We start from the raw sequence: 18,229 nt of genomic DNA on the forward strand, positions 1-18,229 counted from the left end.
AATTGAACCGTGACCTCCTGGTTCAGAGGTTGATGCTCAACCACTGAGCCATGCCGGCCAGGCTGTCCTGACATTTCTTACCTGTTCATAGCAATACCACCACAAAAACCACAAAGGTCAAACCATATTTAAGTAATTAAAGTCTTGAAGCAAGGCCAGTTTGGCTTTGAGGGTTCAGCTACCAGTTTCTGGGGCCCCACGTGGGTATTTTGTAGGGACACCCACTATTTGGCCTTTGTACTGCCAGGTGTAGGTGAGATCAAACTGGAACACGGTTTTGTGGTAGAATGAGCTCCCTTTGGTGACCTGGAAATGACCTGTGGGTACAGTGGCCTATCAGTCATTGCTGGCTCTGGTAGCCACGCTGCAAGAAAGAAATAAACAGCGTCACACAGAGGTGGCTCTGCTGGGCTCCATCGGGGAGCACATCTTCCCGGGCAAGGGATGTGCGGGTCCCCGGGCACACCATCCCCAGCAACTCAGAGCTGTGGTTCCTTTTGTGTGTCAACTTGACTAGGCCCTGGGGTGTCCAGGCATTTGGTCAAACATTATCTGGGAGTTTTCCGTAAGAGTGACTCGATGAGATTAACATTTAAATCAACAGAGTCTGTCTCCCCCAGGTAAGAGGGCATTTTCCGTCTGACTGCCTTGGAATCGGGACATCGGCTCTTCCTGGACATTGACCTGGGACAGCACTGTGAGCTGGTCCATGGCGCAGTGGGCGCTGACGCAGCAGCCTGGGCAGGGGCGGCACAGAGGTGAGGTGGGGCCCAGGGCACCGACCCAGCCTGGTCCCAGAGGCCAGGCCCCCTGCCAAGTGACCGGATGGCCTGGAGCCCTGGAGCCCTGGAGCGAGAGGACAAACACAGGACACGGCTGCACTGGAAAGTCAGACAGACCTGCCGGCCTTTATTAACCAAGAGCCAAGCCACGCCCCAGAGCTTCCTTTTTAAAAACCCAACCTTGTTTATGGCAAACAATGATTTCATTGTGTTCAATACCATAGAGCAAGAATCAATCACTTCCAATCACTTATTCTTCTAAGATTAAAACACAAGAGTAAAACGGTTTAAAATAAAATTCTTCCCAATGATTTAAAAATAATTCATATTGAAAGACATTTCAAACACCATGTATAGACTCAGGACCAAAAAGAGACTTTAAGACATTTTTACCTTTGAGGTAGCACAACAATGCTAAATTAGATTTCTTTTATTACATTGAGCTTTTAAGAAAATAATGAGGAATCTACCTTTTGCTCAAGGTGGGCGAAATGGTTTTCTGCAAATCCCCCAGGTGGTTAGTGACAGTTTTCTTTAAAAAACCCCTTTTAAGTATAAAGATAGCCCTACAGTGTGTAAAAGGAACCCCATGGAAGGCTGCTTCCCATAAAACAGACATTAGAATAGTCGAGGAACGTCAGCAGTCAAGACAGGAGGAGTAAGAGGTAACTGTAGTGAGAGAGCAAAACAACTTGTATCTTGGCAAGATTGGTTTACAAGTGCATGTCAAGAACAAAAATTCCAACTGAAAACAAAAGATAAAAGATGACATTCATGGTCTTTTTCTCTGTGCAAAAATGCTCTTGCAATGTTTCTACAGGAGAGAGGGTTGTGGGTACACTGACACGACATGGCCATGCTGGGTGCCCTCACCGGGTGCTCTGCCGTGGTGAGAACCTGGGTGGTGAGAGAGGAGCACCACCTCCGGCTGGAGGACCATTTCTTGCCACTTCTCTGCCCAATTAGCTCATTAAACTGCTCAAACCTCTGCCCTGGATTCTGAGCGTCCACAGCAATGACAGGTGAGGACATCGAGCAGGTGGTCGGAACACATGGACCTTCCTTCAGAGAGCGGGGGTGACACAGCGGGGCCAGAAGGAAGGATAATGCTGCACCTCGAGGCTCTCAGGACATTCTCCACATCCAAAACCCATGAACAAAGGGATCATTTCCCAACACACGCTCTGCCCCCTGAGGCTCAACCATCAGCGAAGGCCTTGCCCGGCAAGTGTGGGCCCCGGAGCCAGGGCTGAACCTGTCTACCACCTGATTCCCATGCTGCACTGAGACTGGGACACTCGGGCTCCTGGCACCTTGGTCATGGCTCTGTCCCATTTCACTCATGCTGGTCCCTTTAAAGTCTCCCTTCTTCAAGCCAGACCCCTAAGGGCCCTGTATGCAGTGAGGGGCTAGACTGGTGACCCATGTGGCAATCTGTGATTAGAGCAGGGGACTTAGCCCTGATGAGCTCTCTACAAAACACCAATCACGAGCGAGCCGGGGTCCAAGAGGCTTTTGTGAAGGGAAGACTGCACTAGGACGGGCAAGCGGGCAGGACGAGAAGGCCCTCCCCAGCAGCCTGAAGGAGTGACTCCGGCATGGAGGTCACAGTGCCCTGGCTCATGCTGGCATGGCGGGTGGGGGGATGTAGAGGGGGCATCTGTTCAGTGTTTTATCAGAGTCCTGACATAGTCTGGGGCCAGACTTCTGTGTCACTCCTGAAGCCCAATGTACCTGTTACCTTTGCAAGACACTGGCGTGGTGTGGTTCTTGTCAGCTAAAGTGCAAGATCCGCTTTCTTAACTTATTTGCTACGAAAGCAACCCCACAGAAAAGAGCCACCGTGAAAGGTCATGAGGAAAACCACGCAGCTTCCCACGCGAGCTGCCCGTGTTGGGGTACTAGCTGCAACCTTTCGGGATCCCGAGGGCGGCAATGCAGGCGACCAGGGCAGCTGGAAAAGCGCCTGCTGCTTCCACCCCCGGAGCACGGGCCGGGCTGTGAGCCACCACTGGGGCTCTCGGGACCGCACCGCCTGGAAACGCAGCGCATGGCTCCTGTGGCCTGGAAGGCTCCACGCGGCTCCGTCAGTGTCCGCAGTAGGGACGACGAAAGCCCCAGCATGTCACCTCCTAGGGACCCACTGAGTTATACAAGTTTTAAAAAAATCGTATTGGAAAGGGCCTCTTGATTTAATATAAACTTGGCTACAATGCAAATTTCACACTGCTCTTAGGATCGCTTCTAACATCTGTTTTTAAGCCATTCTGAAGAAAAAATTTCATTCTGAAATATATCTAGTTAATTAGGACAATTCATCAGAATTCTACCTGATATGATTAAAAGGTTTAAAAAGTTTTAAAATACAAGCTAAATTACTTTCCTTTGGGATCAACAACTGGAACCCCAAATATCCTAATATCTTAATTAGAAAGGCCTTCACAGTAATTCTATAAAATTGAAAATGATGCCAAGTTTTGAAAACTAACAAAGAGTTGATCTTTAGAATAAAAGCCTGAGTCAGCTGACAAACTGATATATATGAATGTATCCAAGGGGAATTCCTAAATAGAGAAATATTGTTTTGATTTCAAAAAATAGCTGCTGCTTCTTTTAAAGAGTTTAAAAATGGATGGTTCAACAGCGAAGCGAGGTGGTGCTGGAGCAGAAGGCAAGGCTCTTTGCAGTACCACCTCTTGCTGGCACCCTGCCGAGCCAGGAGAGGCACCTGGCAACTGGGGTGGCAGGAATTATCCAGGAAAGTGATGGGTCAGATAAAGTGATGGCACCTCCAGACCCCGGCTCCTTATAAACGGACAGCAATTTATTCATGCAAACTGCACAGAGATTAAACAAAACAAAATCTAAAAGAACTCCCCCTCCACAACCCAGAAAACCTTCCCTCTCTGCTACCTGAAGAAAGTGCCAAACCCAAAGGTTCTGCTCTAACATGGGCCCCAAGGACCGGTCAGCGTGCTTGGTGCTGACCCGCTGGGCCTGGGCAGGGCCATCCCCTAAGCATCACTGCGAGCTGGGAGGCAGCTGTCACGTGTGCAGCTCTCAGCAGACGGAACGATGCCACAGGACCGCAGGCCTCCGTCTTACTGCCAGCATTTCCCACTGTAAAACCAAAGGCTACAATTGTGAACACATGTGGACTCCTCAAAGGACACACGAGATGGAAGGCTGCAGTGTTCCTCCCTTGAGAAAGGCTGGGCGAGGCTGTGGACAGTTATGCTACAGGCTGCGCAGACCTGTGCTAACTTCCTAGAGCAACAGCAGCAGCAGGAGAGGAAAGGGAGACGTTACACTTTGGACTTTGTATCAGGCACTTAATTGTTGGAGAGACATGCCATTTGGAACCAAAGATGTGAAACTGGGTTGGAGTACTCATCACAAGTCTAATAATAGGCTTTCAGAGCAAAGTGGAGGTGGGGGTTGAACCTCTACCCTCCTTTAGTGCTGACTTTCAAGTTTCCTAAACGCCCGTGGCCACAGCCACGGCAGCAACAGTTCTGTTTCGTCTGCTGTGTGCGTGTCCTGTGGCTGACGGGAGGTCTCGGTGTCACGCTGAGAAGACTGCGGGGCGGCACACCTACTGCTCAGGATCGCCGAGATCCAGGCTGGAGCCAAACATCTTCACCAGCTGCTCCTCGTAGTGGGAGATGTTCCTCTTCATGATGTCCATGCAGGGCCCCAGCAGCCTCTCGAACGCTTGCACATCCATAACTACGTTGCAGGAGAGAGAGGAGGGAGATAATGAATTCCAGACCAACGACTCAAAGCCGTTTCCTTCCTGCAAACCTCTTCTTCACACACACGTTCACGTGACAAGGCTTAGCCGGGGGCACTAAGCGCTTGGGAAAGAAGGAGCGCTTCTACGCGAGCACAGCAGGCGGTGTCACGGGGTTTGAGACTTTGCGGAGCCCAGCAGCTGCTGCTCTCCGCCCCACAGCCCTGGACGCCTGCTTTCTCTTCACACTCTGGTCCATCCCAGCCTCTCAGGGGCAGCCTGTCTTGTCCACAGGCGATGTCAGTGCCCAGAAATGTTGGTGAGGAGAAAATAGCCACTTATTTCTGGTTGGTCACACTAAACTGCCCCAGCCTAGATGCAAGAACCGGATATAAGCCAAGGCTTGCTGATGAGAAAAAAGCACTGCATGTGAGAAAAGAAGTATTCATGCATAAGGAGTTTTCTTACCTAAGCATTTGACGTCTCCCACAGCATAAGCAGAAGCAGCTCTGGGCTTGTTGGTCACCAGGGCAAGCTCTCCAAAGTACTGTCCCTTATGGCAGCGGGCAATCTCCACCTCCTGGTTGCCACCCTCCTTGTTGACTTTAGTCTGGAGCAGGAAGAGAGCACGACCCGCTGACTCCAGAATCACAGTGGGCGTGTCCAGTTGCACACACTTAATCCCCCTCTTCCTAGAGCAACAAATTACTGAGAAATGCACTTTGCCGGGACCCCAGCTGTACCAGGGGAACTGCATGGGCTGTGTCAGTGGCTTGGCTTTCACCTGGGACCTCCTGAGTCCCATACCACTCAGGTAATAGCTGAACAGCAAGAGGTAAGGCACAGGCCATTTCCTTTTGAATGTTTATATATATTATTATTATATACTTCACATTAATATGTTATAAGCAATTATAACATATAGTTAACATGCTATGTATAACATACTATGTTACAATTATATATAATTAATTATATATAACATCATCATTATAGTATATTATATAATTAATAATATATGCTATTATAATGTTAATATGCATTAACATATAATAACAGGTATATTTTACACTCATATATGAATCCTCTTGGTTTGCTAGATGCTGGCTTCCCTGGCACAGGGGGAGAGCATCTCACCAGTTCTCTCTAAACGCCGTGCTTTCCTCAGGGAGGGGGTCCCGTCCTGGGCTGCTGTTTCTGAGTGGAGACCATGACTTTCCAGGTCACACTGTGCGGGGCCAGCTTTCTTGTTGGTACTGCCTACTTCTTAAGTTAGTGTCCCCTCCACGTTTTTTTAAAAGAAGAATTAAGTAACTAAATATTTTTTAAAATAATGTCTGACCTTAAAATTCGGTGGTTTAACTCTGTATTAAGAAATCAAGCAGGTTGTAATCCATGCTTATCAGGTTACTGAAAAGAATGAATAATGTACTATATGTACTTAATATCTAGAGTTTCCTTCTTTAAAGAAACAAATCCCTCTGCTGAACTAAGCAATAACTTGTTCAAGTAAATAATTATTTAGAATTTTTAGTAAGAATTAGTCTCAAATCTCTAAGAGAAACTCTATGTTACGGGTAGATAGATGGTTTTTGAGGGTTTATTTAGAAAAATAAAAGTGCCACACGAGCTTACACGGCTTGACCATCTTTCCACACTCCTGCCCTGACCTGTTTGCTCTTATGTCAACCTGTCCCATTCACGCCCACGCTCTCTTTCCTGTGTCTGTAGCAACCTCTGGGAGTACAGACATGTCTCTTTCCTGGAATAGCACTTGCTGCATGGTCACACCAATAGCAGAGCCCTCGGAGTCTGTGACAGTGCAGAGGCTGTTCAGTGGGTTGGGACAGAGCCCAAGACCCTGCATTCCCCCAGGGCCACAGTGCTGCTGTCCCACACTGCGGTGTGGCAGTGAACACCTGAGAAATGCACAGACATGGGTCAGCAGCCCCGCACTGTGAGTGAAGGACACAGAAGCTTCCAACCATTGCTTCATGGGGAACAGCAGGCCTGTTTTAAGTTAGGAATCAAGCCATCTGCTAAGCAATCATCGTAATTTTCTTTCTTTCTCCATTCTGAGCGTTTAATGAAGATGTTTTCCAGAGGCTTCTTACCAGGCTGATAGTAATAGGTATAACTCACTACGTGAACAAATTCTATATTCTTCAAAACAATGGGAACAGGGACATCTGGTGATGGTGTATTTATGGTGAGATCACTCTCCCTCCTACAGTCCTGGGTCTCTAGGTCTCCCTGCCCATCAAACAGCCAGGATAACGATCGTCCTGGAGACCTCCCCCGCCAGGGCTCCACAAAGGAAGCTCTCTGCATGTCCAACACCTACATGTACTTCTTAACTGTATAATCCCACCCATCTTCCATGAGGATGTTTATTTCTATGGATTTACAGGGCAATGTTTCTCATATCGTTGATTACACAGCAGAGGCAAAGGCAACAGGGACAAGAAGAAATACGCAGAGTCCCCACCAATGGACAGGCCTGAACAGGAGTCTCTGTCGGTCACACACCTTACCTACCAATGAGAGTGTTGGCACACTGACCACACTTCACATCATGTAAAGCAAACAGCTGCTTTCTGTGCATACCCCTGGCATCTGGGTCTTCCCTGGAATAACTTGCATCGTCACACGTCAACTCACCTTGCTTTTAATCAAGATGCTCACTTCACCAGACTCTATAATGTAAAAGCTATCAGCCTTTTCACCCTGAAACGGAAAGGAGGTCAGGTACATAAGCACTGAAGAGGGGCACAGAAGTCGGTCATTTGTTATTGCCTGAGCTCTGATTTGATTTCTTTTCCAACCTACAAGTCAATCAATGGCTAAAAATCCAGAACAAAACGAGAGGATCCTGATGACGGGACGTCAGTCCGATGTAACTGACACACATTTCCTGACAGGGAACAGTCCCAGCTTCCGCCACGACGGTGCCCAGCTCCCCTGCACAGAGCACCGGTTTCCTCACTGCTCATGCCGGCTCACTGTGAAGCCTGTGACAAGGGATCAGCAGCCGAGGCTGCTCCAGGCAACGTCAGGGTGACTCCTGGCCACCCTGGGTCATGGAGCCCCAGTGTAACTGACCAAATGCAGCTTCTGACAGCATGGATCTGGTGGGGGCCTCGTTGTGGTGAGGAAGGTGTTTTGATGTGGCCTAATGTCACCCTTCGAGCCTCAGGCTTTTCTTTTGCTTGTTTTGACTTTAACCCACTTCACTGAACTAGTCATTCAGGTCATTCAACAAATAATTACGGGCTCACTCCGTGCCAGGCACTGTTCTAGTCCAGGAATGTGAGATACATCAGTGGACAAAGCAAATATCCCTGCCCTTGTGCAACTTAGAGTCTGGTAGCATGAACTGTAAACAATCAACACAGTAATCAGTAAGTTATGCTGTTGTGTTGGGAGGTGGTAAGTGCTACAGGAAAAAGGTGAGCAGGGACTGTGGAGGGCGACGGAGGAGATGGCTACAGGACCGACAGCCTCGCTGAGAAGGTGAGGTTAGTGCACAGGCTGGAAGGAGGGGAGAGGTAGGCAAGCAGATATGGGAGAAGGTGAAGGGCACAGCTTTTCGACCTTCCCCAGGTTTTGGCAGCCACAAATGAAGCTTAGAGCGAAAAGAAAATGACAATCCGGAAGAACCAATACCAGAAGCCAGGACAGGCGGTGAAGGCCGCAGCCGGGCATGCCAGCGAGAGGCACATCCACGGCTCCAGAGGAGCTGCAGCAAGTGGGCCCAGCACCGTGCAACTTGAGCTCCCAAACGTGAGCGGAAAACGCTGCCCGAGGCCTTGCCGCGGTGATTCGGCCTCACCTGAGCGATGATGCGCTCTCCGTCCTTATAGGCCTTCTCTCCTATTACATCCACAATCTTCATTCGCTCTGACACCTGGAACAATACTCACAAGTTACAAGGAACAGACCTCAACTAAAAGTCACAGAATATCTGCACAACACAGAAACGAGAAGAGCTTGATGCGACACCTCAACAACAGAAGAGTTTTAATCGCTTCTCCTAAGCCCCATAAAGAGTCATATTCAAATGAACGTTACCTCTAGTGACTTAAGGAGGGGCACAGATTCAAGAAATGATTCGTACGTCTTCCGTTTTTGTGCATTGTTTTTCACTATGATTCTTCTAAAAGTCCCCCGGTCCTACAAGAAAGAATACGAAAATTCTGGTAAATGCTTGTGGAAGAGAACACCTCTGCTTTCACTAACCAGGCCTCAGCAAATATTCCGACTATGAAAGGTACTAAGGCAGACACTTCAATCTGAGAAAAAGCTGTAGCCTGAGCCAAAAAGATGTCTTACTTGTTGCTTGCTATAGGCGCCACCTATGGGTCAGAAATAGAATATAAAGTGAAAACTCCCCAACATTTGTGAGCTTACAGCCTGTCGCTACTCAAAGTGAAAGGATGCACCTTAAGAAAAAGGAGATAAAACAATCAGATGGCTTTTGCCCTCAAGGACTTTACAATCTCAATGAGGAGACAATACAAAATAGATAGTTATAAATATAAGTTTGTCTGGGACCTGAAGGAGGGGTAGAATTTAAATAGAGAGACGGGGGAGGAAATTCAGGGTGGAAGGCAGGCATGTGAAAGGTACCTTGACCCACTAAGTCATGGATTCACACTTGGGAGACTGTTAACCAGAGCTATAGCCAGGCACCTCTCAGGTATGTGAGGAGGGACATGCAGCCAGGAGAACGTTGATTGATTCGTTTTAGGCTTCTAAAAGGTCACACGGTTATTTGTACCTAAGTGAATTGTAGTTTTCTTCTACCTCAGGCTGTCAGTCATGGACAAACACATTGGGGTTGGGGAGAACACAGTGAGGACACCCTGAAGGCTGGCAGGGTGAAAAACAGCAGGAAGCTAAAGGCATGTGAAGCTGTAGGTTTGCTGTTTTACTCCGATTTCGTTAAGTACCGAAGTCCCACGCCCGATCCCTTGCTGTGTTTGCTCTGCCTTATAGACGTCACCTACTGCATCCGACAGGCCTCCCGTGAACCATGCAGGCTCCCACCCTCCCTCCCTAAACGGCTGTACAAATAGAACCTGCTCACCAGCACTCTGCCAGATTCGCCCCATTTTCGTTAGCGGTCTGATTGCTATAATGGCTGCATTACATGCCACTACTTTTTTGATGTCCACGGTTAGAAATATATCATTTAAAATGTTACTTTTATACTTTGGAATATTGCTCCATTATCTTTAGAATTCGGTTTCTACATGTTTTCTGGGCCAATCTAGGCCAAGAGTGCTGTGGAAAGAGAACAATCCAGACTGTTCTGGAAAATAGGAATTAAAAAAGTTCCCTTCCTTGTGTCTGAGTAGGCATGTCCAAAACAACAACATTTTAAAGAATCTATCGATAATGGACTGTTAGAGGTCACTACAACGGCAACAGCAAGCTATTCCAGCTGAAGAAGAAACAGCTGATACCTTCTAAGCGACTTCATTCACGTCCCACCCCTTCCACGCCTGCTTTCACACTTCCCAGAACTCCATGCTGTGCAAGGCCCTTCCTGCCACACATCCACCAGCTTCCAGGGCCTTCCAAAGGTGGACACAGACACACACACACACACACACACACACACACACACACGCCCCTGTGCAGTGGCCGCTCCCTCAGGCAACTCGCTCAGAGTCAAGCAAATAGCCCTGAGGATCAAGAGAGAAAGAACCACTGCCCTCCTGCCTGTGAGCACATGAGGGAGTTCCTACTGCCCGGCTGTCCTCAAGTCCTCCCTGGAGTGCTGAGACCCAGCCAGCGCCTTCTCCTTCCACCTCCAGGATCTCCCTGCTTGTTGGTTGTGTGACATGTAGAGTTTTTTAGTTTAAGAGATAAGAATATTGAGGAATAGGGTTATTCCACATCGGCCTGGACCAGCAGTTAGCATCAATGCATTTTATTTTATTTACTAAATTATTTAAATCTTCACCTAAGGATATGTTTTTATTGATTTTAGAAAGGAAGGAAGGGGGGTGGGGGAGAGAGAGAGATAAGTCGGTTACCGCCCACACTCACCCGGATCAGGGATCAAGCTGAAAACCTGGGTGTGCGCCCTGACTGGGAACTGAACCTGCTACCTTTTGCTGTAAAGGACGATGCTCCACCAACCAACCGAGCTACACCAGCCAGGGCAGCACCAGTGCATTTTGTAACAGAGTTCACTTCCCCGCATTACTTATTGATCCCTCCTGAGTTTCCCAACCACTGAGTCCCAAAGGGTGTGATCAATTCTGAAGCCATTCTATCACTCATCTCTCAGGAGCATTCTTATTTTCTTAAGTCACAGTAAAGTGCTCTATTATGTCTTTAAAATGTGATTTCAAAAAACATTATTTCATTTGAGGAAATATGTTGATAATTCTAGGTATACATTTAATTCTGCTTGTAAGGTAAATAGAAACAAATTATAGAAGCCAATGTTTTAAAAGTGAAATATGACATTTGTACAAGAGAATATTTTGTTAAGAAGGAAGAGAGGCCCGGCTGGCGTGGCCCAGGGGTTGAGCGTCGACCTAGGAACCAGGAGGTCATGGTTCGATTCCTGGTCAGGGCACAGGCCCGGGTTGCGGGCTCGATCCCCACTGGGGCATGCGGGAGGCTGCTAATGATTCTCTCTCATCAATGATCTCTCTCTCTCTCTCCGCCCCCCCCCTTCCTCTGTGAATCAATAAAATATATTTTTTTAAAAAAGGAAGAGAGTTATATATTTTGAAGGAAGGTAGGTCATGTACATAAAGGACATTTTAGGAAAGTTCTCTTTCCCAAAATATGGCCATCAGCCTTTCCAGTCATCTAAATCTATTGGATATTGGCATGGACCAATGCACAAGTAGATGGCTGAACAGAGAGAAAAGTTAGTGCTGGAGCTAGAGATGCGAAATGCTGCGGGCAGAGCTTTCCATGGCTCCTTTTGCTAGGCTGTCTCCAGTATAGAAAGCTGTCCCCGCTCTCCTTCTACTTGTCTCAAAAAAATCAACAGAAAATGTGACAGGAGCTGACAGGACTGCAAGGGCCTAAGCCCCGTCACTGCCCTGTGACTTGGAGTAAATGGTTTACTGACAAACCCCGTTAGAGAAATGGAGAATACACTGGTACCAGGCCTTCCACAACGTCTCAGACAACTGGCCATAAAACGCAGGGAGCATCAACACCAAGGACAGAAACCCAGGAGCAGAGGGATCCACACTGGGCCACGCGGGGAACCTCTCTCTACTCACCAGCGCCCACAGGGCGCCCTCTGAAGTGGCCACGATGGTAGCCGCCCGCGGGGTGTTGTACATCAGAGCGAGTTCTCCAAAACTTCCACGGTTGTCATACTGACCAACAGCGCGGGTGTGATCATCTTTTGTTACTAAAATATCATAAGTTCCCCTGAAAGTATAATAAGAAACAATTTCACTTATTAATTCTAACAATAAATTTAAGAATGGTAGGTAGTATAAGAACAGAAGGTACGTAAGGTAAAAAACATTGTAATAGGGGATTCCCAACAGATCTTTGCATTTGGACTTTGTAGTCTCTGACCTTGCTAAATTCAACTAGTAGCTTTTTTGGTAGCACTGTTCTACACTCTAGAACAGCTGTGGGCAAACTACGGCCCGCGGGACGGATCTGGCCCGTTTGAAATGAATAAAACTAAAAAAAAAAAAAAGACCGTACCCTTTTATGTAATGATGTTTACTTTGAATTTATATTAGTTCACACAAACACTCCATCCATGCTTTTGTTCTGGCCCTCCGGTCCAGTTTAAGAACCCATTGTGGCCCTCGAGTCAAAAAGTTTGCCCACCCCTGCTCTAGAATCTAGAGGGTCGTGTCATCAGCAAACAGGGTTCTGTTCCCTTTCCAATCTACATGCCCGCCCACCTGCCCTCCCTCCCTTTTCCTTTTCCTTATTGCACTGGCTAGGACCTACATACAATATGAAGGAGAAGTGATGAGAGCAGACATCCTTGTTTTGTTCGCTTTTGTTTAAAGGTAAAACACTCAATCTTTCACCTTTCAGCATGATGTTAGTTATAGGTTTAAAAATGCCTTTAATCAGGTTGGAGAAAAGTCCTTTCTGTTCCTAGTTGTGGAGATTTTTTAAAATATATTTATCTTTAAAAATACATTTTTATTGATTTCAGAGAAGAGAGAGGGAGAAAGAGATAGAAACATCAGTGATGAGAGAGAATCATTGATCGGCTGCCTTCTGCACGCCCCACACTGAGGATCGAGCCCACAACCCGGGCGTGTGCCCCGACCGGGAATCGAACTGTGACCTCCTGGTTCATAGGTCGATGCTCAACCACTGAGCTATGCCAGTTGGGCTGTGGAGAGTTTTTGATCAAGAAAAGGTGTTGAGCCCTAACCGGTTTGGCTCAGTGGATAGAGCGTCGGCCTGCGGACTCAAGGGTCCCAGGTTCGATTCCGGTCAAGGGCATGTACCTTGGTTGTGGGCATAAACCCAGTGGGGAGAGTGCAGGAGGCAGCTGGTCGATGTTTCTCTCTCATCGATGTTTCTAACTCTCTATCCTTCTCCCTTCCTCTCTGTAAAAAAATCAATAAAATATATTAACACATTCCGTACCGCTCAGGAGTGTTCTCATGTTTCGCGCGCCATCTGTTAAGGACCGCTCACGAGTGTTCTCGTTTTTCACGCCCACGGAAAAAGGAGCGGATCTAGATACTTATGTAAATTTTGTTTGGTCCCTCTTCATAGAGGAAAATGTTTTACGCAGTACCATACGTTAAAAAAGTACTAGGAACTTTAATTGTTTAATTGTTTTTGTAAATAAAAATGTTATAATTATTGAAAAACAACACCTAAAGTGCATTATGATGATTTAAATAACGTGCAGTTTGCCCAAAAACGTGCGGTCCCTGGCGTATGTCTTAGAGATTTCTATGCGGTACGCAATGTGTTAAAAAAAAAAAAGAAGAAAAGAAAAGGTGTTGAATTTTGTCAAATGCTTTTCCTGCAGGTACTGAAATGATTGCATGGGTTGTCTTTCAGTCTGTTGAAAACTAGGATGTAGAACTGATTAAAGTAAAAACAAACAAACAAACAAAAAAACAAATACAATTTCTCTGTTGATTGATAATAATTGCTGAATAAAATATTCAGAAATGACAAGCATTTGGAGAAATATACCAAATATACTCTCTCACTATACCACTGAGACGAATGTAAATGTTTCAAATTTTCTGCAAGATAATGAACAACATATAGCAAATTGCTTAAGAGACCTATTGGCATAGCAATTCCATTTCTAAAGAGAATTCTAAAGAATATAATCAAAGACACTGAAAAATATTTAATTATAGGGATGCTCACCAGGTAATATTTTAACAGCAAAAATTACAATTTAATCTGCTGACAATCGGGGATAGCTCAAATACATGTCTATGTTCACATTATATAGCCAATATAAATGATGACATAGAACACTACTGCATCTCCCGGCAAACTACTTAAAATCAGGCCACACAACAATGTGTGACCCAACAAAACAGCATGCATAGGTGAATGTGACAGTCAACTCCACTCCGATGTTGGCCTGTCTCATGCTCAAGCCCTGCCCTACCGTCTGCCTTCCTCCTCTCCCTGGCAGCTGGGAGGACCGAGAAGAAAGCCTTGTGCTCCCTCCTCTGGCAAATGCAAACACCGCAAGTGCCAGCCCCACCGAAGAGTGCCTCCCCCAGCCCCACCTTCTAACCCCATGAAATTCCAAGCAGTCACTTCTCAGAGTCATTTTTGGACTTCCTGGGGGCTTGCCTTGCTCTCCCTAAAAAGCTTCATTATGCGAGTAAGAAACCTTTCTTTCTTTTTCTTTTTTTAAATATATTTTATTGATTTCTTACAGAGAGGAAGGGAGAGGGATAGAGAGTTAGAAACATCGATGAGAGAGAAACATCGATCAGCTGCCTCCTGCACACTCCCTACCGAGTATGTGCCCGCAACCCAGGCACATGCCCTTGACCGGAATCGAACCTGGAACCCTTGAGTCCGCAGGCAGACGCTCTATCCATTGAGCCAAACCAGTTAGGGCTTTTTTCTTTTTTTTTAAACATGACCTTCACTCTTTTTTAAAGTTTGTTTTCCTTTATTGCTTTTTAGAGAGAGATGGAAGGGAGAGGGATAGAGAGAGAAACATGGATGAGAGAGAAATATCAATCAGCTGCCCCTGCATGTCCCCTATTGGATATGGGGCCCACAATTTGGGATTGAAAGATATGGATGATAACACAGCATCACAGCTATTCTTCAGGAAATCAATTCCCTTGAACACTGGCAAATAAAATGTTTAAAAAGCACATCCTGCCGCACTCGCCGGTTTGGCTCAGCGGTAGAGCATCGGCCTGCGGACCAAAGGGCCCCGGGTTCAATTCCAGTCAAGGGCACGTACCTTGGTTGCAGGCTCCTCCCTGGCTTGGGCCCTAGTCGGAGCTCGTACAGGAGGCAACCAATCGATGTGTTTCTCTCACATAGAGGTTTCTCTCAGTCTTTCCCTCTCTTCCACTCTCTAAAAATCAATGGAAAATTATCCTTGGGTGAGGGTTAAAAATAATGATAATAAATAAATAAAATAAAGAAGCACATCTCGCCTTACTGTAAAGGAGACTTTCTACCGTATACAGTGGCCACCAAGCTGGATGCACTGAGGACTCGGGCAGCAGGAGAGGGAGGGAGGCGGTGGACAGAGGTGGGCACGCTTGGGGAGCTAGTTCTGCCTCCGTCCTCTCTGAGCAGAACAAGCACAGGGGGCAGCGTTGTCCTCAGTCGGTAGGTGCAGCCGCACCCCTGCAAAGCCCATCGCCTACCGTTCTATGACATAGAAGTTGTCTCCGTCATCTCCTTGGTCAATAACATGCTCATCAGCTTTCACTATCTTTTCAAACATGGCATCGAGGATTTCAGAGAGCTGCTCCTGCAGGTGCGCACGGGAGAAAAGACAGCTGTTACATTTGCTGGTGGTGGTGGTGGGGGGGGGGTGACGATGCTTATTCAGCTTGTGATTACGGAGTGAAGCCCCCAAATCAGACCATTCCCCTCTTCAAGCAGAAGCTGATGAGCGGTCTGAAACGAGTGCTCTCCTGTGACCATTCAGCTTTGTCCCTCCATGTACACAGCGCACTTGCTAAGTGTTAATTTAAGCAAACACAGGCATCTAAATCGTGGTGCCCCATTCTCCCAGCTACACCCACAGGACTGCTGCTGGCCTTGATGGCTCCACTATGTTATGTGTAAAGTCATATGACGTCACCTTCTTATAGGTGCTAATTTAACAGGATCATCAGATCTAAGGGGCTGGCATGGCGTTAGTTACTTTTGGAGCTGCTCTGACTGGCCAAGCACATCACTTCACCTCTCTGAGCCTCAGTTTTTTCATATGTATAAAGTGGCTTAATAGTTCCTAGCTTATCAATTTTTTATGCCTAGAGGAAAAAAGAATCTAAGGAAAGTACTACATAACAGGAACTCAATAAATGAGATCTACTACCAGACAGCTAATACTGCTTCAATCATTTCTTTACAACACATATAACTACTTACCTGCCAATATAACCTGCCATAACCAGAAGGTAACTGTACCAATAAGTATAATGGAAACAAAGCAATGCTGTTAAATTCTAACAAAGCCTTGGTCGGAGTCGGGCCTCTGTCAGACAGGGAGATCAGTGACTGCTGGGGGCACTAAAAAATACCAGCTTCGACTCAAAGAAAGACGTTCTCTTTGGAGGCATGTGGACTGAACGCCTGGCCAGGAAATAACTTGACTGCTGAATAATTTCGTGTGATTTACTGTCTGTCGGTGTGACCATGCCATGCCACCTAAAATAACTGAGTATCACCAAAGGCATCTCTTTAGTCCCACGGCTCCCGTGTGCTGATACTGCACCAGCTGACAGATGCTAACAAGGCAGGCTTGCAGTGACCACACAGCTAGCAAACGGAGCGCTTCCCCAGGGCTGATAATCACAGATTCCCAGGGAGGGCTGTGGGAATGTCTTCAGAAGACTGATCTGCAGGAGCTGGGTGGTACAGAATTCTAATCCCATCCTTCCTGTGTCTTCATACCCGGGGGTCCCCAGTGGGCCGAGCATCTCAGCCATTCATGTGGCCCTCAAAGTAGAGAAGATACAGGAAAGTGGAAGGCTCTCTGTCTTCAGGAGGTGGTCCTGCTCTCTGTCTCCACAAGGCAGGGAAGAGAAGCCCACGCAGAGATCCCTACGCTGGGGCCCTGAAGATCCTCACACTCCGCGTGGCCCCGGCCCGAGGTCTCAGTGAGAAGTAACCCCCGGAGGGCCCACCGAAGTCTGAGAAGAGTCGCACACTCCTGTGGGTTCGCTGGTGCTCACGAAGAGGACGCCACTCTGGTATCTTTGAAGAAATTACCCTGGAAGGTGGTCGGGACCTTCAAACTAAGCCCAGGCCACGCGAACCTGAGCATTTCCTCCTTACACGACCAAACTGCACGCCTCCAAGGGAACTGCCCTGGAGAGTGTCAAAGCAATCCCGAGAAATAAAGCCATCTGAAAGGCTCCGTGGTTACGTGGTCAACACAGCACAAACATGTGGAAGTGAGGCGCATCTCAAGTTTATGCCTCACACGGCTGCAGCTAAGACGCTGAAAACCAGTTAAATGATAAAGAGGAAAAAGCCAGAAGACAAAAACATTTTTAAAATCAATGTTACCTGGTCAAGATTTCTGAAAAGGAGAATATCTTTGCAAGCTTCCTGAAGTCTGCATCTCTGTTCATCGCTTTTAGGATGAATCACCTGCCAATACAAATAAAGCCAAGGAAATGTGAAGTTCCGCTTTAAAGTCTCATTTTACTTACAAATTGGTATATTCTCTCTCCTAAAAAGCGGAAGTGTGACGAGCATGTTTACTGTAACTTTAATTCCACACAAATACCAAGCAGTGCCCTGTGAAGGGTGTGATGGGTGAAGAGCACCCGCTGGAGCCACCCACAGGCTGTGTAGTGCCAGCCAGTCAGCTCCGCCCAGGATCAATAACAACATATCCTCAGGTTGTGACCGTGAGGCCCCACTGGTAAAGCAGACGGTTACAGATTTGTTCATTCGACAAATGTTAGGCAACTACTAGATGCCAGACATCGTCTTACCTCTGGAGACACAGCAGTGAACACACAGACAAAAACATCTGCTCTCATCTACACTAATAAAAGACAAAGACGCTAATTGACCGTACCTTCGCTACACCAAGCCACACCCACCAGCCAATCAGAGCGACTATATGCAAAGTACCCCAACCAAGACGGCGGCCAGCAGCCACGGAGCTGGAACAAGAAGGAGGCTTGGTTGCCCCGGCGATGGAGGAAGCCAAGCTTCCTGGTTGTGGCCTCCGCAAAAGGCAACAAAGTTTCAATTATAGAAGCTAAATAAATCCCAGATACCTGCTTCCAGCCAGCCTCCACTGGGAGCTTGGGTGGCTGGGGGCTGTGTGAAAAAAGGCCTCAGCCCCTCACCCAGGCTGGCCAGGCACCCCAGCGGGACCCCCCCCTGATCCAGGATACCCTTCAGAGAGAATCAGCCGGCCCCCACCCATGCACCAGGCCTCTATCCTATATAATAAAAAGGTAATATGCAAATTGACCCTAACAGCAGAGCAACTGGGAATCACTGGTCACTATGACACACACTGACCACCAGGGGGCAGACG

General features: G+C 47.2%; 1 protein-coding gene across 2 annotated transcripts in view; it reads right to left on the reverse strand.

Annotated features, from left to right (window-relative positions):
* Positions 1 to 879: 879 nt before the first annotated feature.
* Positions 880 to 18,229, reverse strand: part of PRKAR2A (protein kinase, cAMP-dependent, regulatory, type II, alpha) — a 27,736-nt gene continuing 10,386 nt past the window's right edge. The window contains exons 3-10 of one of the 2 annotated variants that reach the window (XM_014538945.1): positions 17,239 to 17,322; positions 15,363 to 15,469; positions 11,775 to 11,928; positions 8,587 to 8,688; positions 8,348 to 8,422; positions 7,177 to 7,242; positions 4,984 to 5,125; positions 880 to 4,511 (exon numbers count right to left, since the gene is read on the reverse strand). In XM_014538945.1, coding sequence (XP_014394431.1) covers positions 4,378 to 4,511; positions 4,984 to 5,125; positions 7,177 to 7,242; positions 8,348 to 8,422; positions 8,587 to 8,688; positions 11,775 to 11,928; positions 15,363 to 15,469; positions 17,239 to 17,322 — 864 coding nt within the window. In that variant the 3' untranslated portion in view covers positions 880 to 4,377. The remainder of the gene's footprint in view (positions 4,512 to 4,983; positions 5,126 to 7,176; positions 7,243 to 8,347; positions 8,423 to 8,586; positions 8,689 to 11,774; positions 11,929 to 15,362; positions 15,470 to 17,238; positions 17,323 to 18,229) is intronic. The other variant, XM_014538946.1, reaches the window with a different exon arrangement.

This window comes from Myotis brandtii, unplaced genomic scaffold (genome assembly GCF_000412655.1).
Source record: "Myotis brandtii unplaced genomic scaffold, ASM41265v1 scaffold207, whole genome shotgun sequence".
In the NCBI taxonomy this organism is placed as follows: domain Eukaryota; kingdom Metazoa; phylum Chordata; class Mammalia; order Chiroptera; family Vespertilionidae; genus Myotis; species Myotis brandtii.